General features: G+C 44.6%; 2 protein-coding genes across 4 annotated transcripts; one reads left to right on the top strand and one right to left on the bottom strand.

The window, feature by feature from the left end:
• Positions 1–35: 35 nt before the first annotated feature.
• si:dkey-193c22.1 (uncharacterized protein LOC567837 homolog) lies at positions 36–3,388 on the bottom strand. Of its 3 annotated transcripts, none has more exons than XM_047016769.1 (10): positions 3,081–3,388; positions 2,902–2,960; positions 2,631–2,657; positions 2,386–2,535; positions 2,185–2,305; positions 1,846–2,058; positions 1,659–1,742; positions 1,292–1,433; positions 979–1,141; positions 36–807 (listed from the first exon to the last, which is right to left on the bottom strand). In XM_047016769.1, coding segments are annotated over exons 3-10 (1,110 nt in total). In that variant the 5' UTR covers positions 2,633–2,657; positions 2,902–2,960; positions 3,081–3,388; the 3' UTR covers positions 36–572. The 3 variants fall into 3 exon arrangements, with proteins under 3 accessions (XP_046872725.1, XP_046872726.1, XP_046872724.1); XM_047016770.1 differs by having other exon boundaries at positions 2,631–2,762; positions 3,081–3,376; XM_047016768.1 differs by lacking the exon at positions 2,902–2,960 and having other exon boundaries at positions 3,081–3,376.
• Positions 3,389–4,744: 1,356 nt separating this feature from the next.
• cspg4ba (chondroitin sulfate proteoglycan 4ba) lies at positions 4,745–24,353 on the top strand. Its single transcript, XM_047016771.1, has 10 exons — positions 4,745–4,945; positions 7,582–7,745; positions 9,251–12,817; positions 13,052–13,525; positions 13,725–13,901; positions 16,385–16,583; positions 17,128–17,259; positions 20,129–20,301; positions 20,452–20,635; positions 20,893–24,353. Exons 1-10 carry the CDS (start codon positions 4,864–4,866, stop codon positions 22,932–22,934), a joined length of 7,194 nt encoding a protein of 2,397 aa, XP_046872727.1. The 5' UTR covers positions 4,745–4,863; the 3' UTR covers positions 22,935–24,353.
• Positions 24,354–26,707: the final 2,354 nt, after the last annotated feature.

The following is a 26,707-nucleotide window of genomic DNA, read 5'->3' as shown; positions in this document are numbered from 1 at the left end:
GTATATTATACAGAAATAAAGACACATTGAAATCATTTCAAATTGTGACTAGTTTTGTATTAGTTAATTTCAAATATTCATTTAACAGTTTTTAAGTACAGATTTAGAAAATGATTGACCTAGAGTTCATGAAACAATTATTGTGTGCCCTCAACCATGATGCATGCAATCAACCCCCTGTAGAAAAAGGTGAGAAATCTACAGAACCACCAAGTAATTTCCCAAAGTCAATACTGTTGATGATTCACATAATACTGGACGATAAAAATAATACAAAGTCGATATGCTATTATATGCAAAGGCTGAATGCTGAATTTCACACCCTGCTAATTTTAGTAGACCGCTCTGTTAAAAGGACACCCCTTTATCAGTCGGTAAGATTTCACGGTCGTGAATCAAGAAGAAACATTAAACATTCAATAGAGGAATCATTTAAATAAAAAATGGTTAATGAATATCAGTCAAGGCTAAAGTCAGTAGAAGTTTGAGGTATTACGACAATGTAAACAATAAAACGCACGGCACATGATGAAAAGAAGGTTTTTTTTTGTATTAGTGGAGTGAGTGGTACTTCAACAGGCTCCCACCAGTTTGCAGTGTTCCTGCTTGAGGCAGCTGTACACGGTGGGGTAGAAGTGTCGGTCCGGACCCATGAGGTCTGTCACGATCTCTGTGTGGTCCATTTTAGGCAGCAGGTAAAGGGACACTCTAATGGACAGGGAGGTGAGCAGCTCAGAGAAGCGGATGGAAGACGCCTCAGGGACGATGATGTCGTTGGTTCCGTGGAGAAGCGAGAAAGGAGGGACTCTGAGGACAAATGAGGACGATCGTCTAATCAATCAGCTAATCAATCAGCTATCCAATCAGAGAAAGATCTGGCTTAATTTTTCAAAAATACTAATACGGTAGAATAGGTACGGTATACTGTACACAAACAGACACTGTTAAATGAGCTGGTGATGTTGGGGTTCATCTCACCTTTTTAAGTTTTCCTTGTCAAAATCATTCAGGATATGTTCAGGGGAATAGTAGGGAAAGTTCTCTGTTCCATTCATGGCTTTGTGCATGGTGGAGACAAACTCCACAGCCCGAGTCTGTTCGTGTTCGTAGTGGTCCATAATGTTGTACACCCCGCTCAAACCTGGAGCGACAACACAACAGGAAGGAAAGGTCAAAACTCCTAGTCATTTCAAAGTCATTCATCGCAAACAAAACCACAAAATTCACATCTTTTGCAGACATAAAACATGGTGAAACTCATTTGTCTGTATAAAGGAAACAGCATGATTACCAATAACTCCTCTGATAGCTGTTATGACCTCCAGCTGTTTTCCTGCCTCTATGAACAGCTCTTCTCTGCCTTCTATAAGAAACAGCGTGGCAAGTGTGGACAGATGCGCACCAGCGGAGTGCCCAATCAAAATCACCTTGTCCTTGACAAAGGAGAGAAAACCAAACAGACACGTAAGACAGTTGAGAAGCTACAATAATCCTCACGTGTTTAAATATGTATACATGCTGTGTGTATGTATATCATTTCCTAATTCAAATTATGTTTTGAAGTCCTATCAAAGCCGCTGTTGTTTTCTCTCTCATTTTAGTTTATTTAAAACGTTAAAAAAATAAACAAGCAGGAAAAATAGACTATGGAGACTTACTTTATCAAATTTGAACTTGTGTCCGTTTTCTCTTGTCCACAACAGGCAGTCAGCAATATCTTGAATCATACACAAAACATTCCCCTAGCAATATACAAAGTTAAAATCAGTCATTTTTTACTCTTTTAGATTGATAAAACTCTTTGTCAGCATTCATAGCCAAGGTGACTGCAGATTGGACTCTTACTTTTGGAAAGGTACAATAGTCTGGACAGATAACAGTTGCACTCAGCTCTTTAGCCATCTGCATGGCCAGGAGACAGTAAATGGCTCTCTCCCCTGAACCCCACGCTCCTCCATAGATGAATACAATCACAGGTGCTGGCTTGCATCCTGGCTCCCCCGCAGTAGGAGGGTAGTACAAGTCCAGTTTGTTCTCTCTGCGACCAAAGGTGATACCCTGGGTAACGACATGGAGACACAAATACAACTCTGGAGGAGAACTGACACAAACTGTTATCAGCAACAAGGCACAGACTCTTCTCACAAAGCAAAACCTTCAGAGGATTTCCTGAAACAGACATACTTTTTCGTAGTGTTTGCGGTTCTTGTCGTTCTTGTACCATGATTTCCACTGAAAGTACAGTTTGCCGTATTGTAGGTACTTCAGTGTCTCCAAAATTGCTCTGGTCAAGCAGTAGATTCTCCTGGACGAGAAGGAAATATGCATGTTGGTGTGAGATACCAACAAAAAAAACCTCTTTAAGTCAACAGTATAGGACAGTACCTTGGCTTCAGTGCCTCAATGTACTTCTTATAGCCGGGCTTATTGGGCCACCCATACATCCACTGGGCAACCAATGAGATCGAATATGGAATGCCAACCAATAAAGCACCTGCTGCCATGGGCAACGAAACATGGTATTTCAGCCCAATCCTGGAGATGGAGGGAATAGTCAATTACTGTGGGAAATAGTCACAAAATGCTGATTTAATTTCATTACTGTGGGCGATTTGGAATATAATACTTACATTTTGTAGCACGATGCGATATGTTATCTGTTAACGGAGAGAATGGTGTTACATTACCACTCATCCATTCTCAAGTGATAAATAGCTGTAGGAATTTACGCTCTTGGCTGTTAATCAATTACGCTGTTGTATCTGTTGTGGGATAGCATTAATTAGACCCAGACTGATCTGTCTCGAGCTACATCTGTACTGGAGACGATGCAGCTACCGTACTAGGCAGTGATGGTTACGTTGTTACTGTAACACTGAAACGATTAACATCATGACCTACCAGTTTGTGTTATTTAACCATCCCCTTGGCGTGAGTTTATTGTGAGCGCTGGTCACTTACTGATGACGCAAATTAAATAACAATAATGTACATGGGTAAGCTTGCTGAATCCTCACGTTATGCATCCGTTGTATTAATTTTCAGGCCTTGACGATAAAGCATTTGTAGTCGTTACTTACCGTACAAGACTCGTTGGTTGTATTGAAGGCAAAACGATACAAACTATTTAAAATGTAAAAAGCTTCGTAGATTCTCTGAACGCAATTGTCATATGTCAAGGTTAGAAATCAGCCCAACTGGATCCGTAAGAAAAACGAGCATTCTATCAAATGCGTTGTCTTCTGTAAGTTTATGTAGTCGCAATTCATGTATTTCTATATTTTTTCGTAGTTTAAAGGTTATTATGTCATTCTGTGCCAAATTCAGGTTTCAGTAAATCTGGGTGCCGGTGTATCAGACGGTACCGGAAATCACAATCGAGTACAGTGAACCACCTCACTGTACTCTACTCCTTTTTCGATTGGTGCTTCATCCTGCTGCCGTGTTGAAACATCCTTGATTGGTGTTTATTTTTAGGGGGTGGGACATCGAAGTAACGTACCTCAGCATGATTGGCTGTGTATGCAATGACCTACACCCACTACAGGCCGGTTCGCCAGTCCTGAATTTTGTTGTGGTCTAAAACAAGGATTTAGCATGTTGATGAATCAAACACACGTGCAAATAAAATGCGTGCAATTTCCCCGGTTAATGGACTAAATTTGTAAAGAACAGAAATCTACTGTAGAGTGAGAAGTTTGTAAGCCAATGCTAGTTACACAGCCAATGCTAGTTACACAACCATTGCCAAGTTATAGAACACAAGTTCTATATTTCATGCTGCTTACTGTGGCGCTGATGCACACTTTGCCTCTTTGATCGCTCCAATAAGTTATTTTTATTGCCGTGAAAGTGAATTGTTTGGCTCCCGGTGTTGTTAAACATGTGTGATTAGCACGAATTCAGTGAAAGGGATGTGTTGGACTAGCCTGACGTTGTCATACCCAATTTCCCGAACAAATTTCTTTTGGGCGGGGAGAAGTTGGGCTGGCAGCCAGGCTAGTGTTGGACGGCCGCAAACATATTTGAGCTATGCAAGTGTGCGGCAAACTGGAAAGGGTTGGCTGATCTAGGCTGATGAATTGATTTTTTAATTTCTAAACAGCATTAGTATATTTCACAGTATATGCTAACCGTAGACATATAAAATGCTTTCAATGACGTTTTTAAGAATATTACAGTAGCCTATATCAGTTGAACTTTTTTTTTCAGGACCCAATAACGGACAGGCTTTAAATACACTATCCAGAAAGGCAACATTTGGGTTTAGAATGACAGGAGTCTTGTTTTCTGTGTCAAATGCCGAAGCAAACAAGTAAGACTGGCAGCTGGGACAACTCTATGGGGACAACCGAGGGGGAATTGTTCTTTGTAAGAAGGGAATTTGTCCCTTCTGTCTTTAAGGCGATTGACATTTTCTTCTAAATTAAACTTTAATCTCTTTCACTTTTCTTAAATGTTATTATAATCCAGTCTTCACCCCACTTGTAAACGCAGTTAGCGACAGTTAGGAGAGAGATATAGAGAGGGAGAGAGAGAGAAAGAGAGAGGGACAGATCGAGAAAAAAAGGAAAAAGAGAGAGAGGGAGAGAGAGAGATAGAGTGGGAGAGAGTGAAAAAAAGGAAAAAGAGAGAGAGAGGGAGAGAGAGAGGTGGTGGTGGTGGTGGTGGTGGGGGGGGGGGGGGGCACTGAAGCGAAGGAGGGGCTAACTGAGCTAACCCTGGTCTTTCTGTGCCTTCAGTCCAGGCTAGTGCAACTTCTGAATGAAGCGGTCGACTACGTGACCGAAATCTTAGCAAGTCACTCTTATCTGTAAATATGTAACAACAGTACACTTTTCAAACTTTTTTTGAAGTAAGATCATGGAATTTTATGCGAGAAACGTCTATATATTTTATTTTTACGGACTGTTATGGTCGCTCGTAAGTGAACTGGCATTTGGAGGTAAGAATGCAACTTCAAGTGGGCGAGAGAGCTTGTGTAATCTGTAGCATATTTCTTGTGATTTTATACAGTTACTTTTTTGGAAATAACAGTTTAGTTCTTCTGAACTCCTAATCTAAGTTACTATATTGACAGGCATACCTTGCATACCATTAACGCAGGATCGCATTCCTGCGTTGTAGCCCACTAGTTATACCTACAGCTATTGTTCATAGCAGTCCGTTCTGAAAGATTTTGAACATTGACGCTGAATTCACACACCGACTTTGTTATGCTGGCTTCGGTGTCTCCATCCAGCATCATGGATTAACTCTATTAATAACAAACATGACTCAATGCTACTCGTAATGTAACGTAATCAGCCGGGAAAAGGACATTGTCCCATTTGATAAAATTGCAAATCAATTCCGATACGACTCCTCTTCAGTTATGCAAAGTTCACAGACAGTATGCAACATTAGGATCTAGAAATCTGTACGTAATTGACAAATTCTATTTATAGGCTATTTCATGGCATGCCGTTAGTCATTAAATAATTCTTACTAGTTTGAACATTGCAGTTACAACTCAAACTAAAATGATGTTAAAGACAGTTCAGATGCTGGTCAATTAAAATAATCTTCTGGATTGTTTTCATGTATGTATTGTATGTGCATCCACACAACATATCTATGTAGGCTGGGTATTGTCAACACAAGCAAGGAAACACACATTCGCCCCGGCGACAGCTCACATCACTGCTATTCTCATTCTCTCGCAATTCAAGAAATAAGATGCTCATCGCACTGGAATAACGAAATGTCATGCTGATTAATCTCTAGTGTGATCTGAACTCTTGAACTGATGAATGCGACTACAAGACGTGGTACACCATATGTCTTAGAGGAAATTAACACAGTGGGCAGTAATTGGAATTAAAAATTCGGAAATAATGAAGCAACGGCTCATTTATTTACATCATTTTATTTATCATTTGATGACTGATGGCTATGCTTGATGAATTTAGACTCAATAAATTGTGGCATGTTTATTTCAGCGTGAATACTTCTCATTAATCTGGTTAATAACCACAAAAAGTTTCTTACTGTCATATTTGTGACTGGCTGAAGTCTAAAACCCTTAGACCTCACTTTTGATGGTGTTGCTATGCTCTCCAACACTGACCATCATCACCAGTTGCCAAACTGTAGACCACAGCCTAAATGTAATGGTCTGGTAGTTTTTCAGATCAATGGTAGCCTGCTGGGAAATCGTTTTTCAATGCATTAACTAACTGTGATCAATTAAAGGATCAGACATTCAACACAATCAAGAGAAACTAAAGTGCAGCAACATGGATTAATTTATCTATCTCACCCTACCACCATGTCTGTAACAAACACACACTTTTGCCAGCTAGAATCAGAGCTCATCTGCTTCTTGTTCTAGAGTTTGTCAAAGTACACACGTACTGCCCTGGATGTTCAAGGCGAGGGGTTATCACATATCACCCTGGCTGGATGAGAAAGCGTCGCAGCGCGTTAGTCCAGATGAAAGGGAGATGCGGGGTGTTGTGGGTGGAGGGAACAGCTGTACGGGCCGGGAGCCTGGGACGAAGAGGAGACGTCACATGCTTTAATGTTCAGGTTGAAGGTTCCTGTCAGGGCAGGGCAGGCCCGGACTTGAACACCTCAACCACGCGCCCCCTCCCTCTCTACCTCCCTCCCTATCTGCTTTCCTCCCTACCTGCCTACCGCCAGACAGCCCTCTCTCTCTTCCTACCTCCCTCCCTCCCTCTCTCCCTAGCTCCCTACCTCCCTCCCTACCTCCAGTCCTCTCTCTCTCCCTGCCTCCCTTCCTACCTACCTACCTCCAGCCCTCTCTCTCCCTGCCTCCCTACCTGCCTCCCTTCCTCCAGCCCTCTCTCCCTGCCTCCCTCCTCCAGCCCTCTCCCTCCCTGCCTTGTCTGCTGGGCTGCTGTGCTCGGGGTAGGCCTGGTTGTGGTGTAAGGTGAGAACCGAAGAGATTCTCATCTTGGTTTTCAGTTAGAGGGGGGCAGGCAGGGTAAAGACCGGGTAACATGAGATTAGAGAGCTGGACGATGTGTGTGGCTTGTCATCTGGAAATACAAAGGAGGTGCACGTTTTCTGCTTTGTGGCAGTGGTACTTAGTGCACACGACACTGTGTTGAAAAGAACTTTGCGATGTATCTGTTTCATCAGATAGACATTCGTTATGAATGAAAAGTTAAAAAATAAGTGCTCATCCTCTCCACCACATGGTGATGCCAGAAGACAAACCAGCTCTGGGGTACAGTTATTGTCTGACTCTTCAGGCTTCACAGTCCTCTACATTAAAGTACAAAAGCAGATGGCAACCATAAAGTGCAACCATGCTGATAATTAGCTTGGTCTTTTAAATGTCACATATTGTATGCTATATTTAGAACACAATGCTACGTGCTGAGGCCACACTTAGTTGTAGCATGAACCCCATTTGTGTTCTGTTGGTTCAGGAACACAAATAGGGTTAGCCCCCCCAAAAAAACGGTTTGTCAGTTTCATGAGTTGAGACGACACAACGTAGAATCTCATGGTACTTCCTGTGAGGATCCAGATCAGATTTAACGGTTCTTCCTCTGTCCCCTTCATCTCCAGCTTCCTTCTACGGCAACGGCTTCGTACAGCTGAAGGCAGCGAAGGCGTCCAAGCGGAACTCGCTTCATGTTCGCTTCCGAACCTCCAGCTCCGACGGCCTGCTCTTCCTCGCTGCCGGCCAGAGCGAGTACTTACTGGTGGGGTTGGAAGCCGGCCGCCTGCAGGTGGGTACATCTATCGCCTAAACACATGTGCAGATACACACACACAGAGACAGCAGGGGAATGCTGTCACAGAAATGCACAGATATACACACACACACAAAGGATACGTGGGTAGGCGCACACACACATTACAGACACACACACAAAGGAAAGGGTAGACACACACACACACACACACATTACAGACACACACACAAAGGAAAGGGTAGACACACTCAGACACACAGCCCCTCAGGGTCTGCCTCTATCCCTGTTGACAGTGTCACTCACTCAGCACAGCTCCAGCAGCAGAGACAAGCTGGACAGCTTCACTCCTCCCCAGCTGCTGCATGTCACCGTGAACCTCGATCTGGGAGTTCTGACGCAGCCTCACGGCAAACAAAGACAAACCAATATTCCTGCATCCTTCTGGGATATTTTTGATAGACGCGACTAGTTCAATATTTTAATTTGGGGAGGGCTATTTTTTGGTAAACAACACGCATGTGGAATAATGTGCGGAATCCATTGAGGTGTGTGTTGCATTGCAAACATGCATCTGTCTTTTCGAGTATTGCTATTAATCATTTCAATGTGGGAAATATGATGAAGGCTTTAAAATAGCATTACGGTCTGTGATTGACTGACGGTGCCTAAGGCTTTTTTACAAGTCGAAGCAGACATATTAAAGTTACTGAGAGCCCAGGTTGGTTGTAAAAAGGTTTCTAGCATGGTGGCCACTCTATTTTTAGGATGGGGGAGTTTGAGCTATGCTGACAGAGTGAAAGTAGGAAATACATTTGTCTCTTGAAGACGGTTTTTCCCGATGCCCTCACCCAAGCATTTCTGTCAGGAGATATCAGACCACCCCAAACACAGATGCTTTTGGCAAATCAATTCAAAAGAAACATCAGAAAGTCTTGAGCCGCATTTGATCTTTTTTGCACCGTGTGTCACCTACAGTCAAATAAATGACATTCTCTTAAGGCCACACTTCTGTTGTTGGGAAACGATTTGAGCTGTGTCGCCAGTTTTTTTCTGGTTCTGGTCCACTCCCTTTAACTCTCTCAGGTCAGCAAACAATGTTTCGTCATAAAGTTGTCTCCAGGCTAGTAAATAAATCAGATATTTACATTGCTGAGACGTTGCATGAATAGCGAGGACTTTTCAAGCCCCGACAAGAACCGTCCTCAAGGGGCATTGATAGGGATGAGGATAACAGTCGTAAGATAGCTGAAGGCAAAAGATAATTGGTCTCTTCCTGCTCCAAACACCAAGCTCACAAAACAAAGGTCGCTGTTTTAACAGTGGGTTACATCATGGAAAATGCATTTAGGAAAACATGCAAATGCCAGTAATCCTTGTATTCAGGTAACTGTAAATGAGAAGATCTTCATATGCTATGAATAGAGCTTAATTGTATTTTTTGAAAGTCCAATTTGTCACAGTTATCCCAACTATGTTGTTAGCATTCATCCTTTTGGATAACTCCCACAGTATGTTGACCGGATGTTGTCTTCTCTCAGGTCAAACTGGACCTGGGCTCTGGAGAACGACTGCTGCAGTCGGAGAGAGGCTTGCAGCTCCACGACCTGGCGTGGCACACAGCAGAGGTCCTCCATGACCGAGGCAACCTCACCCTCACCCTTGACAAACACTCCCACGCCAGCCTGGAGATGCCTGGACCTCAGCAGGACCTGGACGTCCAAGACGGGCTCTACGTGGGAGGCTCCGGAGGTCTGGACAAGGTCTACCTGCCGAGTGGCCTGCCGAACTTCCGGGGCTGCATCGACGAGGCTGTCTTCAATGAGCACGACATTCTATCGTCTTTGAGGCCATACGCTGGCTTGAAGAACGTCTATGAAGTCTCCTTGGGTTGCAGTCCTCAGTTCTTGGCCAACGAAGACGACCCCGTTAGCTTCTTCAGCTCCAGAGCCTACATTTCCCTACCAACCTGGAATGTCCAACAGGACGGGAAGTTTGAGTGTGTGGTGCACACTTCAGCTGAGGAGGGCATCGTCCTCTACAGTTCAGCGAGAGAGGGGGACTTTCTCGCTGTGGAAATCCAAGAGGGTTTGCTGGTGGCTATTGTGGGAAAATCAGGAACCAAAACAGAGCTTCGCTCCCTTGGATCCATCAATGACGGGAAATGGCATAAGTTCAAGATGCACATGACCTCAAAAACCCTCCAGCTCACAGTGGATGAGGAGTCTGTGAAGACGAGCTTCAGTTCACACACGAAAGGCCTCCAGTCGAAAGGTTCTCTTTTCGTCGGGGGGATCGACGACGGCACCCGTTCCGAAGTCAGAAAAAACGGACTGTTGTCTGTCTCTGGAAAACGTGTGAGAGGAGGATCTTTTAAGGGTTGTTTGAAGGAAATCAAAGTGAACGGTGTCCAAATGGGTCTCCCCAAGGCGGTGGTCACCAAGGACATCTCTGTCGGTTGTGATCCGGAGAAAGAGCCAGAACCTGTAGGTCCAACGACTGTGTCCTCGCTGCGCCTCGACTCAGTCACCCCTCTCCCGGCCCTCCACACCTCCACTCTTGCCAGGGGTCTGGACCAGAAACACGGGTCGAACTTCGTACATCTTCGAAGCCTCGTAGTTCCGGAGGGCGGCAGAGGATCTCTGGAGTCCAAGCACATCAAGGTTCTCCTGGATTTTAAGAAGCTCGGTGTCCGACAATCTCAGATTATCTTCCGAATTCAGGAGCAGCCTGTCCACGGTCAGATTAGGCTTGATGTGGACCAGGACCAGGAGCAGAACACCTTCAGCATGTTAGACCTCTGGCACGGGAGGGTTATGTACATCCACGGAGGCTCTGAAGATCCGGAGGACTTTTTTATGTTCTCCATCTTCACCAGCAGCAGGAAGGAAGTCCCCATTTACCTGAAGGAGAACAAGCTGTACCGATACAACATCACAGTGACCCCCACCAACGACGCGCCAGAACTGAGTCTTCCTGGAGGCAATCTGTTCACCCTGCTGGAGAATTCCAGAAAGCATTTGACCACGGAGGTTTTGAACGCCACGGACATCGACAGTGACCATGCCGATCTTGTATTCTCTGTTCTGGGGAACCTGAATGCAGACGCGGGGTTTCTGGAGCTTGAAAACAACCCGGGAACTGCAGTCACCACATTCAGCTACCCAGACCTGAAGGAGGAAAGGGTATACTACGTTCACACGGGGGTGAGGAATTCCAGAATAGTGCTGAGGGTTAGCGATGGGGACAAAGTGAGCAACACCGTCGTGTTACGGGTCATGGCTGTGGGTTTGGAATACAAGATCGCTAACAACACAGGTCTTGAGGTCACTCAGGGAGACTCAGCTGTGATTGGGTCAAGGGAACTGGCCGTGCAGACCAACTCTGTGAAACAGGTGGTAGACATCCGGTATGATGTCGTGGAGCCGCCTCGTTTCGGGGAGCTGCACCGGCTCCACTCCAGCGGCGAATGGAAACCCACTGGCTCCTTCTCCCAGAGACTTCTAGAGAAAGAGCGTCTTCGGTACTTCAGTACCTTCCGAGAAATCCAGGCCTCTTCCAACGCTACAGACTATTTCAAATGCAAGATCACCGTGGCTTCACGAGCTTCCTCTGAGCTGGTCTTCTCGATCGTGGTGAAGTGGGCGAGCTATGAGCTTGTAAGGAATGTTCCGGTCGAGGTTGATAAGGTCAGGAAAGTGACGTTGGATTCCCGAAACCTCTACGCCACTTCTGAAGTTTTGAAACTGTCCGAGGACGATCTTCACTTCAGGCTTCTGTCCGTGCCGAAGAAAGGAAAACTTTTGCTTGACGATGAATTGTTGAGGAAGAACTCAAGCTTTAGCCAAAGGAATGTTACTGATCTGAAGGTGCAATACGAACTGGTTGACAGACCCTACGAAGACACAAGTGACGTGTTCAGATTCCAAGTGTTCTCCAAGCATGCCCAGACTGAAGGTTATGATTTTAAACTTACCATAAAGGCTGATGTCAACAGTGTGTTTATGAAAAACGAAGGATTGTCGATTAAAGAGGGGGAGAGTAAAGTAATTACAAAGGATGAGCTGTTTGCAGAGACTCTCAGCACTAAGGAAATATACTACACCATCACTACAAGCCCCAAACACGGAAGTATAGCACGCATCAACTTGTCTAACTCCAACAATAGTTACAACAACATCCTAACATTCAGCAACCAGGATCTTTTGGATGAGCGGATGATGTACATCCATGACAACAGTGAGACAACTGAGGATTGGTTCACCTTCATAGCCTCCACGAGCCAACAGTTAACATCTTCCATCACAGAAGAAGAAATCGGATCCAAAGAGGGAACATTCAAGATAGTCATCCAGCTAGTCAACGACAAAAAGCCAGTCCGTGTCGTCGATAAAGTTTTCCACGTTGTAAGGGATGGACAGAAACTGCTGACTATAGAGGACCTCTGTTACCATGATCCAGACTCTGACTTTGACGACAGCCAGCTGTTATACACGCGTCGAGGAATACCCATGGGAGACCTGGTTCTGGTGAACGACACTTCCCACAGGCTGTTCCAGTTCCGTCAGAAAGACCTGGTGGAGAAGCAGGTGCTGTTTGTCCACCGAGGGGTGAGCACCGGACGCTTCGTCCTGTTTGTGTCAGATGGGAAACATTTCGTCTCGAGCCTTCTGGACGTGAGCGCCCATGACCCTTTCCTGAGGGTTGGTAACAACACTGGATTGCTAGTTCAGAAAGGTAGATCCTTGACCTTGACCGCAAACAACTTGAGCGTGCTTACAAACCTCGACGTCAGAGATGACAGCGAGGTCACCTACAAGGTGTACGCAGAACCTAAGAACGGTGGACTGTATTTCCACAAAGCCAAAGTGACGTCATTCACACAAAATGACCTCAAAACAGGCCTTATATCCTATCAGCATGACGATAGCAAGAACCTGGCGGATTCTTTCAATGTGACTGTGAAGGCCAAAGACCTGGTCGTGAACGCTAGGGTGAATATCAAGGTTTTCCTGGAGAGCCATCAGAGACCACCTATCGTTCAGCACAACAACTCCTTGGTAGTGGAGGAAGGGAAACCGGTGAAGCTGGATCAGAGCAAACTCCAGGTGAGGTTATGTAATTTGGAGTTAATACAGTCAAACTGTCAATATTTTGCGACAATCACTGTAAAATGTTTAGAATCCCAGATTGTCCTCAAGGTACCAAGGCCAGTGTCATTTAAAGCCCACGTTTTTTATTTTGTCATGATGCTGTTGCTAGGTGACACGCAATTGTAACAAGATGTTGAGTGACATGGCAATCCCCTCCAATGTAAGATTTGATCTGGTCTGTCCCCTCAGGTCACACATGAAGACAACCTGCCATCAGAGATCGCGTTCACCGTGAAGGTCGCCCCCTCTCACGGTTTCCTGCGGCGTTTCGTCGAAGCTGAAGAACGCTACGTCGGGTCAGGAAAAAAACCTGTCCGCTCTTTCACCCAGGAGGACGTGAACGCCGGGAACATCCAGTACGTGCAGGCGGAACCCGGCCGGGGCAACGACACCTTCTCCCTGGACGTCTCGAACGGGGTCACCGAGGTCAGCGACCTGAGGATGTCCGTGGACATCGTTCCGCTGCTCATCCCTCTACGAGTGGCAAACGTCTCCGTGGAGGAGGGGGGCTCGAAGGCCGTGACTCAGGAGGTGCTCATGGTGACCAACCACCACTTCTCAGGATCCAACTTTCTCTATAGTTTGACTGAGCCACCACTCCACGGCCACATTGAGCACTCAAGGCTTCCGGGTGTTTCCTTAACGTCTTTCACGAGACGGCAGGTGAAGAACATGTTTACTACTCCTGTCAACTATGTTAGTTTCCTGATCTACAACTTGAATGTTATACTGACAACACTGTAAGGTTCTGTAAATATCTCATTAAGGTTATGTAACACAGCACACAGTAATTTCTTCATGTTGAATTTCTTTTCATTTTTTCAAATGTAAAAATGATGTTTCTCCTTGACTGCCGACCCAGGTGGAGCACGAGTTCATCTACTATGTCCACGACAGCAGCGAGACCTTTGATGACAACTTCACTGTCGTAGCCAATGACACGGCCCTTCGAAAGCTAAGCCTGCCTAAGACAGTGTACGTCCAAGTGACCCCTGTCAACGACCAGCCTCCTGTTATTACGTCCAACAAGGTCCTTAGGGTGAGTGCACCATGCCCTATATTTAAACTGCAGCTCTGGCACCAAGTCTCACTGTTAAATATGGTTCATGTGGGAGACTCTGGGACTGGCCAGGGCTGGCTGGCTGGCTGGCTGGGGGGAGAGAATCCAAGCTATGTGGATTAGTGGGAGACCTGGATAGGAGCCAAGAAAGACACACTGACACAGGAGGAGCCCCAAGTCTGATTTGCTTAAAGACAAGGAGGACAAAGACAAGGATAGCAGAGCTGTTGAAGAGTGGAAAAGTATTGTTGAAAACAGTAAGCTTGAAAGCTAAGCTAAGTGGTGTTTAACCTGGGCTGTGTCAGTGTCACCTGTGTGCTGGATAGGATGTGACTCGCAAGGCGCTGAGTAGAGGGGACATGAGAAGGAGCCCATAGAACTCCAGCTGCTCAGAGTGGCTGAAGTGCTGCTTTCTTTTCTCAAGTGTTTTGTCCAGAATGCTTCAAATTCCTCTGGCCTCTCCAGTCTCTCATCGAAGAGGGTGCCGATGCTCTTTGTGTTTGACTGTGAATTAACTTCAGAGTTAGAAGAAGAAATCACAGTGGAAGAGAGATTTTCCGGATTGCATTGACACATTTATTGACCGAATGACAGGCGGGTTGGAATGATATCATAGTTAAATGAATTACAAATAAATATGTGTTGAAAATCAATTAATCAGTTAATTAAATTAGTAAATGTCCCATGATGTGTCAACATACTGTACTACATCACAATTCAAAGTAAACTGTCTTCTCAGTGAATTTTGAAAAAACAATTGTCCACAAGGTGGCGTTACAACCACAAAGCAATTATAGACGATCCACAGATTGTGCAGGTTTTTGGAGTGAGTATGGGGAGTGAAAAATCAACTAAAAATAACCTGGAATCACTGAGATGTACAAATAGAATGAGTCACTTCCTAGGTCAACAGGATGTTGTGGTTTCCATTGAAGTGCCACTCCTACAGGGTCAACAAAAACAACTACCCAATCTTCATCACATGATCTTGAAACAATCACTGAACACTCAGAACAGTTTTATAATTAAAGTATGATTGTACACAAGAGTGTTAATCCTATAACAGAGCAAAAGTGATAAAGTATTCATGCATGAATACTTTATGCATCAAACTAGCCTTATAGTGTAAGTAGGACAGGGCTGGTATGACATGGTAATGGCCTTTTTAAAACCAAAGAGTTGCAAATGCTGGCAGAATATCAACATTTCCTTTATGGATTTGAAGGCTTCGGTAGACTGTTCTAGACGATTGGGTTCAGCTGAAGCAATGTGGTGGTCGTGTTCTTTGAAATGTTGAGTCACGGTCCTGTGTGTTTATTATGTCTCCCACAGAGACATCCTGTGAAACTGCTGATTACAAGAGACGTGTTCACACACACACACTCACACACACCCTCACACACACACACACACTCAGACACACACACACTCAGACACACACACAAACACACTCACACACACACACGCACACACACACACACACACTCACACACTCACACACACACACACACACTCACACACACACACTCACACACACACACACACACTCACACACACACACTCACACACACACACACGTAAAGAAAGCCAGGCTCACACTTTCTTTCGAATCTACAATTACAAAACTCCAGTGGTATTTTGTACCCACCTGAACACACACACACACGATTAAGATGTCTACCCTCTCCTAAACCACCCTATAGAGAGTAGATGTGATGTGAGGAGATTAAACACCATACATTTGAAGTCAGAGAGATGCTAATTGAAAAACTTTGCCCCACCACTCAATCATCGCACAAAAATATAAACCACAGTCCTCTTAAGTACAACAAGTGCAGCAAACCACATTCACACTGTCTCATTAGCAGGTCCCTTGCGGTTGGCTGCTTACGAAACATTTGTTATCACGGTGTGAAACATGAAGGTTGTGTTATCTATTATAATGGGAAGGATACTTCTTCAAAACCCCGGTGCTTGAAACAAGACCTGAAGGAACATGGATGTGTCATCCCGTTAACTGATGACACGCCAAGATGACCAATCAGGACACGATCACAAGCCCTGTCCACTCCTCAAGGTGTATATCTCACTGTGCGGTTCTTGTCTTTGTTCTCGGTGATTCGTGTCACCATCCGGATGTCTTGGCTGCCAACCGTGAACCGCCCCCCCGCACCGCCTGGATATATCTAGTTAGGTGTCCATGAGCTGGACTGTACAGCACGCTCCTGCTTGTGATTGTGTCACTGTCGGAGTGTGTGTGAGTACTGGCTCTTCAGTGTCCCCAAGGACAGCTTCCACAGTACTCTTCACCAGCCTCTTTGACAGTTTTGAAAGAGTTTCAAGTGTTCCGTTACATAAACGTCTCCTGAAATGTATGTTTTCCGTTTGGCTTAAGTTGGATTCAAATGTTTTTGCTTTAAAAAAGGGATCTTTTGACTGAAATTGTTGTGAAATGTTTCCAGGTGTGGGTGGGATCAGTGACGGAGATCAGCTCAGAGGATCTCAACACTCAGGATGAGGACACGCCCCCAGAGGATCTCCGCTACATGGTGACCCCGCCCAGCAACGGCCACCTGGCGCTGAAGAGCGCCCCCATGAGGCCGGTGCTGAACTTCACCCAGGCCCACATAGACCAGGGTCAGCTGCTGTTCGTTCACAGTGGTAAGGCCTGACTTCACGCCTTTTTAAAGACTCAGTTAAAGAAGACAAGCTCTGGCAAACTAAGCTGATTCTTTGGTGTGGTTTTGCTTTTGTCATTGCCGTCTCTGAGGTATGAAGCCGCTGACGTTATTGTGTTTAGAGGATGTAGTCCACAAGAGGGCGCTGTTGAGAGCCATGATGAATGGCGATGTTGTGAAAACCCTGTGGAGAATCTTGCTCATGAGGATTTGTTGTGTAATCTGTAGTATAGGTCAAGTCAAGTTTAGTGTATTTGAGAACTGTTTTTTATTTTTGAATTTTTATGTTCACTGTAAACATATGCTTGTAAATGAATCACTGCTATGCTTGAACACACAGTCTATATTTATCTCATTCTCTTTCTTTATCTCTCTCTGTCTCTCTCTCTGGCTCTGTCTCTCTCTGGCTCTGTCTCTTTCTCTCTCTCTCTCTGTCTTAGCTGTTTATATGTTAATTCAGGGGTCTAAACCAGTCTACTGTTGAAAGGAAACAAAGTTAAACCAGAGATTCTTTGTGCTCCTAAAAGGTGCCATGTTGGGAGGTTTCAACATCCAGGTCAACGACGGGATGAACTTTGCCCCCAGACAGATCTTCAGCATCACCGCCAGCGCTCTGGTCCTCAGTCTAGACAGGAACCACCCCCTTAAAGTGTTTCCAGGTAACCATGGTGACCTCAACAACCTATTGAAGTTATTTTCATGTTAGGTTTGTGTTCCACAACAATCAAGACATAATCTACCCTTCTGTTCTGTAAGGAGCAGGATTAGCAAGCAATATAGAACACTGTGCCACTTTCATTACTACTCTCTAGATAATAAAAAATCTAGTTAACTTTTTTGCCTTTGAGCTCGAGAACATCATCATGTGAGCTGATAGTCTGAGCAGGAAAACAGTGAATAGCACCAGGAACTATTTTAACTGGAAATCTTAACTTAATATGAATTGAAAAGGTGAACTGAAACTTCATTATCTCTATCTTAGCTCATGGCTGTGACCACTGACTATGGTAACTAAGGAAGTGGCTTTTGTTGTCAAGGTGAATCACACTGCCTTGTTCCTCTTCCTTTCATGAATGAACCAAAGGAATCGGGTTTCAGTTGAAAAAAAAAAACACTTAGTAATGGAAAAAAAATGATGACTATACAGCTTCAAGGATGAAAGATAAATTCAAAAAGATGAGTGGGCCAGTCATATAGAGAATCAGAAAACTGTGTTCTGTTTCCAGTTTTGCTTTGCTTTGGTCTGATATGATTAATCAAGGCTACCTGTCAGCTGACTCGGAACAGGCGTGTCACAGTCCTCAGACACAAAAGCCTTTAGTCAGAGGGGCAGCAACCTCTTTCATAAGGCATGAATCAACACTGCGGTTCTCCACCCTTCTACTGCACCGCTGGTTGGATGAGTCTGTCACTGTCCTCTAACAGGGAGAGTCTCCTCACACCACGCTTGCTGTGTCGTTAATCCACTGAAAGTCTCAGGATGTTGACGAGCCATTATGTCATTTCTTTATTTAGTTTGTTTGGCTCATATGCTTCGTTTTAGTACCTCGGGCTAAATATAGGGTGATTCCTGCTTCTGTTCTCCTGAGTCAGGCCTCTGGCTGCATGGGTGTCTGCTCTAGAGACTGGGTGAGGAGGGGTGGTGAGGAGGGGGGGTGAGGAGGAGGGGGGGTGAGGAGGGGGGGTGGGGAGGAGGGGGGGTGAGGAGGGGGGGTGAGGAGGAGGGGGGGTGAGGAGGGGGGGTTTGTCTGGAGGCTGGGTGAGGAGGGGGGGTGAGGAGGAGGGGTGAGGAGGGGGGGGGGGGAGGGGAGGTGGTGAGGAAGGGGCTGAGGAGGAGGGGTGGTCAGGAGGGGGTACAGGCTGGCAGTCTGACTGGGTGTTCCAGGCAGTGGGTAAGTGGGTACTTGAGAGGTGGTGCCCACTTTAGTTGCCACCATAAGGGACCTGCTTTACATGCCGGCAGTGACCCTGAGGAGATGATAAAGGTGGAGGAGGGTGAAGGGGGGAGTGTGAAAGGGTTGAAGGGAGGTACATCTCACTGGGTAGAACGTTTACCACTTAACACAGCGGCTCCGTTTGATTCCCCTGTCTTTCCCTCTCTAACTCTCTCTCTCCCCCTGTCCTCGCTCTTTCTCTCTCTTCCCTCCTCTTCTTTCTCTAACTCTCTCATTCTTTCTCTCCCCCCCTCTTCTCGCTATCTCTCTTCCCCCCCCCCCCTCTCTCTTTCTCTTCCCCTTTTTCTCTCTCTCTCTCCATGCCTTTCATAGTCGGTAGTCAAATAAATAAAGCTGAAAAAAGTCTACAGAGAAAAGGATTGCCCTCATCTTAAACTTGGGGCGTGATCACTTCCCATGAACGCCTGGCATTCAGAGGTGAGCTCCCACACACTATAAACAACAACGTGCTCTCTGCTCAGCACAGGAGGCAGGACCTTGCCCTTTGGCCCTGAAGCGTTTGATTGAAAACCACATTTTCTCACACATGAAGAAGAATGATCTCTCCTCCCACTCTCAGGAGGAAGTCTCCCTGGAGAGATCTGAGAGGAGAAGAAATGATGAATGAACTTCACTGTGCTTTACTCCCCCATCTACCAACTCTAATCCCCCCCCCCGACTCCCCCTTCTCTTGAGATGGATTGTGACTGACGTCTTAGTATCATTGCATCCACAGAGCTCCTATTCAGTTAAACGACATGATACAATTTCTCTCAAGTATGAAGTGTTTTGTCAGAACTCCTCTTTGCCACGATCCTAGTAGGCTTATGACTGCACAGAACTCAAACTTTGAAAGTACGTTGCTTGTGACTGTCTGACAATATTTCACTGTAGTTGTTATTAAATGTCATGAAAAGTGTTTGTGTCTGCGGTACGCCTATAACACATCAAAGGACTTCTCTGTGTCTGTTCTCGTTTGTTTTGCATAATTTTGAGTCAAGTAGAGGGAAACTCTCCATTCAAACCAACTGTTCACAGTTTTTAAACTGTGTGGTTATATTAAACTGCAATACCAGACACACTGTGAGCGTGTGATCTTCTCAGCGTGAAGTTTATAAGCAAACTTGAGCTGTTAAACACTTTTGTCGTCAGTTGTAGCAAAGCTCTAGCCTATATCTCTAGGCCCCATATATGAATATACTGTATGTATATTATTAATTCATATATATAAATTTGTGTTTATACAGTTTTACAATGCAAATATACTCTGTATTACAACACTGATGTATCACTTACAAATGTTGTTCAAGTTCAAGTCTTTTATTTGTCAGGTGCACAGAGCAACACAAGGTTAGACTGGGCACTGAAATTCTTAAGACAAGACAACGCAAGCACCTGGCATAACATAACATATAAGTACACAGAACAATTTTACATCTATGCTGAGCTTAGATAAGTGAACTTCCTAAATGTTGCTAAATTTGTTGCATTTCTTAATACACTTATGTATGCTGCCACACCTTAACAAGAACTAGGTCTCAGCAAAAGAATATTAAGCCTTTACTAAATCAACCCACTTCTTCCCCAACCCCAGGGTCATCTACACCAATCACAAACGAGGAGTTGGATACAAGGACCAATGACAACAGTGGGACGTCGAACCGAACCATCACATACAGTGTGATCCGTCGACCCAAGTTGGGGAGACTGGTGATAACACAGGCTGATAACTCCACCATCGATATCTCCTCGTTCACTCAAGCTATGGTAAGAAGATAACCTAAGATAATTAATACTTTTGGGAATGTTAGACAGTGTTGACAAAAAGTCAGGCACAGGCGATGGTACATGATCATAACAGTATGTCTTCCTAGTGTTGTGTGGAGGTTAAGCCTCTCTGATCTGTGTCTACCTCAGGTGGATGGAAGGAAAGTTTGGTACATTCAAGGCCCTGTAGATTCAGTTGGGTGGGCAGCTATGGACACCATGACGTTTTCTGTGGCGTCACCACCAGCATCTCTTGAAAGCCAGACTTTTAAGTTCGACATCTCCTATGAAAATGTTGGACCTGACCGAAAGAGTTTGCTTGTAGCAAACACGGGTAAGAGCAAAAAAATTCTGACCAAAAACATAATTATTGATAATAATGTGTCCCTGATTGATGTCGCTAGTGTATCACTGTATCTTTTTTCATGTGTAATAATATTTTTGAAAATCTTAACCTTATTATATGACTGTAGTTACAGTGTATGATTGTAATACCAGTTGAGACGATAGCCTTGACGGTGCCTTTGAAAGCAACTCAAACCTTTTTTGAACTTAATATAAATCAAGCCTTTCTCATCGTATCATTAACAGGTGCTGTGGTGACGGAAGGCAAGAGTGTCGTAATCGACAACTCCAAGCTGGATGCTTCCAACCTCAAGGCAAAACTTTCCATCCCTGAACAAAGCTCCTACGAAGTCTGGTTCCAGGTCAAGTTCTTACCCGATCACGGCGTCATTGTGGTGGGCGAGAGGAACTTGACCAAGGAGAAACCCAACTTCTCTCAGTTCATCCTCAACAAATACGGCATCACCTACTGGCACGACAACTCTGAAACCACACAAGATCGATTTGTCTTCGAGGCCTGGCTGAATGCCAAGGGAACGTCAACCCAGCGCCCCCTAGAGGACAGACTGGTAGTGGAGGACTGTTTCAACATCACTGTCACTCCGGTCAACGACCATTCGCCTGTGTTGAAGACCAAAGCCCCGAGTCTGAATGTGGTACAGGGAGACACGGTCCTACTCGGCCCTGAAAATCTCAAAGTCGAAGACTTGGACAACCCGCCTGAGGATATTCAGTACAGCATCATCAGCAAGCCCAACAATGGCTACCTGGCACTTGAAGGAAAGCTCAACGAATCCGTGGCGTCATTTACCCAGGCTGAAATCAATCGTGGAGTGTTGTTCTTCGTCCATGATGGAACTCCCACCTCGGGAGTGTTCTATTTCAGCGTCACGGATGGTCATCACAAGCCTGTCTACAAACTCTTTAACCTTGAAGTGACAGAGATCACCATTTCTCTGGCTAATAATACTGGACTGATGCTGGAGCAAGGGCAAACCTCGGTCTCGCTGACCCAAGACAGTTTGTCCGCTAAGACCAATGGAAAGAACACCACTGTTCACTACCGTGTCACTAGGCTTCCGCTTTATGGCAAACTTCTAATGGGCGACCGCGAGGTCACTCGGTTTGAACAGGAGGACCTTCGGACAGGAAGCCTGTCCTATCATATGGTGAACCTTACATCTGCTCAAGATACCTTCGAATTTAACGCTTTCACTTCAGAAGCTAACCTCACCAGCCAGGTCTGCAAAGTCACTGTCAAGCCCTTGATCCGATTTGGCGAAGGGGTCAGAATTCCCAACGGCATGGCCTTCAGACTAAACACTGGTTTTCTCAATGTCTCAGAACTGGCGAGTTTAAGTGGCGGTGAGCCCGTTTTTGAAGTCGTCTCCCAGCCGAGGTACGGGAAGCTGCTCAGAGTGAAACCCAATAAGGACAGAACACCGGAGCCTGTTCAGTCTTTCTCTTTTCTCGACGTACGGCAGGAGAACATCGCCATCGAGCTGAATGCCAACATGACCGGAGTGCAGGAACTGAACGACTCGTTGGCGTTCCTCCTACGAGCGGAGAACATCCCCCCCGCCAGAGGGGAGTTCCGGTTCACGGTCGTACCGTACGATCCGATGCTCGTCTCGACCACAAACGCCCCCTTCCTGAGCACCAGTCCCGCTCTCCAGACCGTGAATCACACCACCAGGATTGGGACGACGTCCAACCGAACCACGTCCCTGCTATCCACACAGCGACCCAGTAAGAACCAACCAAAGCTCAGGGGTCGCAACCGCTGGGGTAGCCCCGACAAGAATAACTCGGCGACAACGACCCTTGGCAAACCCACCCTTGCGAGAGACTACGAACCTTACAGGATCACGCCGGTACGAGTGGAGTCCTACCCCCACTCGGGCTCCAACCCCCTGCTGGTGATCCTGCCTCTCCTGGCTCTCCTGGTCCTCGTCATCGTCTTCGTGGTGCTTGTAGTCCTGCTGCGACACAAGAGACGGAAGCACAAACCTGGAACAGGTAAACCCTTGGCCGCCTCAGGTGCAAGCAGTCCGTCCTATCAGGACCAGTCTCAGAGGAGCGTGACCGTTCCCATGGTGACTGTCACCCCCCTGACCCCCGGCAGCCCCATCCTCGACAGGCTGCTCCCGTCCAATCAGGGGCCGGCTGACTACTCCCAGGATGCTGCCCTGCCTCTCTGTTCCTGGAACGGTGGAGACTTACAAGGTTCCTCCCAGCTCATTAGAACATCTAGCCCAGTTCTGCAACAGAACCAGTACTGGGTATAACGTCCTATCCCAGACTAGTCACTCCCCCCGGACATTCTTACTGCTCGCAGGTTTATGTTACAAATGTAAAGGTCAAGTAGGATATCTAGAACCAAAAATTGCATTTAAAAGAGTTCACAACGTTACTGGGCAACATGTACGAGATAGTAGTTTGAGCACTGACATTAAAACATTGCTGCACCTCACAGAAGTAGTATCAGCAAAACGGATAAAACCACAAGTAAATGTTCTACTTTCTATTAAAGTTAGAGTATATGTCCAAAGCATTTACAAATGGTCATCATGAAACTCACCATGGAACCATCCAGTTCACAGTTGTTGCTGTGGTGACTTGTCACTATGACAACCAGAAACATGGATTTGTGGTTCGATGTTCCAGGATTGCTTGATACTGTGAACTACTAAATACACACTGACACTAATTTGGGGGGGGAAATGTATACCTTCAATTGACATGATTGTGCACATTTAATATTTTTTTTTATACATGGGAGTGTTAATCCAAGCAGCTGTGTTTGTAAACTCAGGTATTGTTTTAAAGTCTGATGATGATATTATAATTCCTGTTGGACATAAATAGGTGTGGATGTCATCGTACAATCATCCATTGCTTGTAAAATGTTTCACTGTGATATCTTGCATGTCTGTTCATTTCAAGGAATGGTTCTGAATTGGACTGACTTGCTCCTGGTTGTGTGTCCTACTGATAGATCAAATCAGTGAGCTGTTTTTGTTTGGCAAGATTCAAATCGAAAGGTTTAACCACTTTTTTTATTAGTGCTTATTTTTCCGTGCACAGTATTTTTATATCTTGAACTTAATATTAATTCATCTTAAGTGTATGCAAATGTTGATTCAAGTTGTAGACGACATGAGATGAATATACCACACTGGTCTGTTTATTCTGTCAAGGGATTGATGAACTTAACTCCAAGATGTTGGTGTTGTTGTGCACTGTAAACCTAAATATATCTTGAATTAGCCCAGTGAGTATACATACTGGTACTATTCAGCAATTGACATACATTTCAATTGTTGAGGTCAACATCTACCTTCACGTAAATATTTTGCTGTGTATGCTGAAGTATTTAATTATAGTGCTGATTAAGTCTTCGCTTGATATTCCAAGAACTCTTGTAGTTATTCTGCTCCATGAGGACCCATGACATGGTGTTCCTATTTTCTACTGTAAGACTATCTCCCTTTTTGGTTTAGCGCTGAATGTTTCCGATCCCATGATCAACACATCCAGTCTGTGTAATACTACTGTGTATTGAGAGTATCCTGGTGTAATTCTGCTGTAAGTGTACGTCTTGTGTATCTGTATGGATCCATGTCTAATTATCTCACTTTTGCCTATGGAACAGATCGGCCATATTTATTTAAACCTATGATTTTTAATAAATTCATATTCAGTGTGTGTCACACTACTTTATGTTTCATTAAGCTTTAATCTACATATTTATAGATTGTAATCATCATGTATTTTTGTTCCATCTTGTTAAATGATTGTTTTAAATATAAATACAGTATAGTTCCTCCTGCCTCTTATAGTCAAATCGTGAAGCAGGTTTGTTTTTTAGTAGTGGAAATTATGTTTATTGAAACAAAATGCAAAGTGAAAAAAAAGTCCAGGATGCGAATGTGGAATTAGAATAGTTATTGACCTGGCTTCGCTTAATTACAATAATAAGGATATAAAATAAGGATGTTAAATATGAAAATGTACTCCATTACCTATCACACTGTGTTTGTCAGAATGATGTTGTGTGTTTGTGAAAACGTAATCCTATCAGGGCATCTTGAAATGTAATTTGTAGTTGTCAAAATGAGCACGTTGTCTTAGGAACTCTTATGACTTGAGTCAGGGGATAAACATGTAATCACATTTAAATCCGTAGAAGGCTCTTTTCAGCTGGAGAGAGGACATGGCAATGATTAAAAATGTAAGTGGACAACTTTTCCCCAAAATTATCAAATTTAGGGAAAGGAATATGTTTTTCTTAGTTAAAATAGTACAAACGCTTCTTGATTAAGCCCATGCACTTTGCTATTGTCAATGGGGTTTAAATTGACCTGCTTACTTAACACATTGCTGTCCGTGCACAGAGTCAACTATCATCAGAACTGCACTGAACTCTCCTGACGTTGTCATGTGGGGAAACGTGGTTTCATGTCTTGTGACACTTCAATCACCAGGTCCACAATGGTGAATATTAGTGCCTATCGATGTAGGCATTGTAAAGTGTCTGTAAATATTTGAACACTTTTGTATTTCGATTTGAAAACCACCTGCAATACTTTTAAATTTAAATTTCAAATACATTTAGTCATTTAGCAGACGCTCTTATCCAGAAATAACATTCATACACCCGCATTTACCCTCCGATAAAAACTGCTGACTACAGAGTCTGAAAGGTTTCCAAATTTGGATGTCTGGCTGAAGCATCACATGATCTGTAGCGAGCAGTCAAGCTGCTAACTTCATTACGTTCGTTGTCTGGAATGTTGCACGAGCACAATACCGACCTGTCATCCACCACGAGGCCAGCCTCGAAACCCAAATGTGCTGCTGTTCGTAGAACAACGGGGTCCTGAACCTTAGCGTTACAGCGCATGTTAATATCCTCCATTATCTCTTTCCTCAACAGAGTCGAACGTCAGGCTACCGTTGTGTTAACTTGTCATGTTAGACTCTTTTAGCAACTGTGTGGGGAAGGAATGAATGGAGGATAGAGTGTGAGACTGCGTGCGCCCAATGGGGTTAGATTATAGTCTGGGAGACAGTTTAGGAAAGACAAAGAGGTAGCTCCTGAAGAGGTTTGGTGTGGTTTTACACTCCAGATGGCAAATTAGATCTCTAATAATAAGACTCTCCGACAGTTGCACTTAAGTCTTGCGTGCCCTACTGTGGTTTGTTAGATCAGCTGGTTGCCAGCCGTCTACTGCGTATGCACTTGTGTGTTTAAACCAAAGAGGCTACAATTGTGTAGCCTGATTAGGGAAAGATAATTGCCAGTCTGCCCATCTGAACGTTTATGTGAAAATCATCCTGTATAAGAGAAGCTGTGAAAAGTCACATTAGTGGACCTCTTATCAATTGTTATTAGTACTAGGCCTATTTTATATAGCCAGCTTTAATTAAAGTTTATCGTGAGATAAAATATTTTTCTATGGCTCTGAGTTCACCCACGTGATCTTATTGGAGCGATTTGGACGCATGCTTAGCTCTCAGGGCCATTTGCTGTTACTACCACAACATTCAGCCTCCTCTCGTAGGCTTACAGTTGGTGACCCGGTTAAAAAATATTTTCATCACTTTAACGTTTTTATTTTCATAATTCAAAGACATGGCCAGAACCAGAACCACATACATTTTTGACAATTACTCACCATCTCCCATTAACACCCACAACAATTTTACCCCCTCGCCACTGAAAAGCACAGTCTTACTCTCGCCGTCCCCAGAATTGTCCGCAGAGATTTTTAATCTGTTACCACATAGAGCCGTCGTATTTGTCATCTTTCGGGAACAGGATTAGTTGTTTAGCGATCAACACAATTGTCTATTTGGGCTGTAAACTGAGCTGCATCCCATAGCCCCAGATGGTAGATGTGTTTCCGATGCCAGGGAGAGAGAATGGCTGAGGGGTGTGATTGATATGGATATGTGTTCAGGGACAACAGAGATAGAAGGTTAGAGAAAATCATGAAGAATCGACTTATTAACCAAAGTCTCAGAGACTCCAAAAAGTAGGATTTAAACTGTGTTT

This window comes from Hypomesus transpacificus, unplaced genomic scaffold (assembly GCF_021917145.1).
Source record: "Hypomesus transpacificus isolate Combined female unplaced genomic scaffold, fHypTra1 scaffold_42, whole genome shotgun sequence".
In the NCBI taxonomy this organism is placed as follows: Eukaryota; Metazoa; Chordata; class Actinopteri; order Osmeriformes; family Osmeridae; genus Hypomesus; species Hypomesus transpacificus.
Note: the sequence above shows the minus strand (reverse complement) of the source record. Positions and strands in the feature narration are given on the sequence as shown.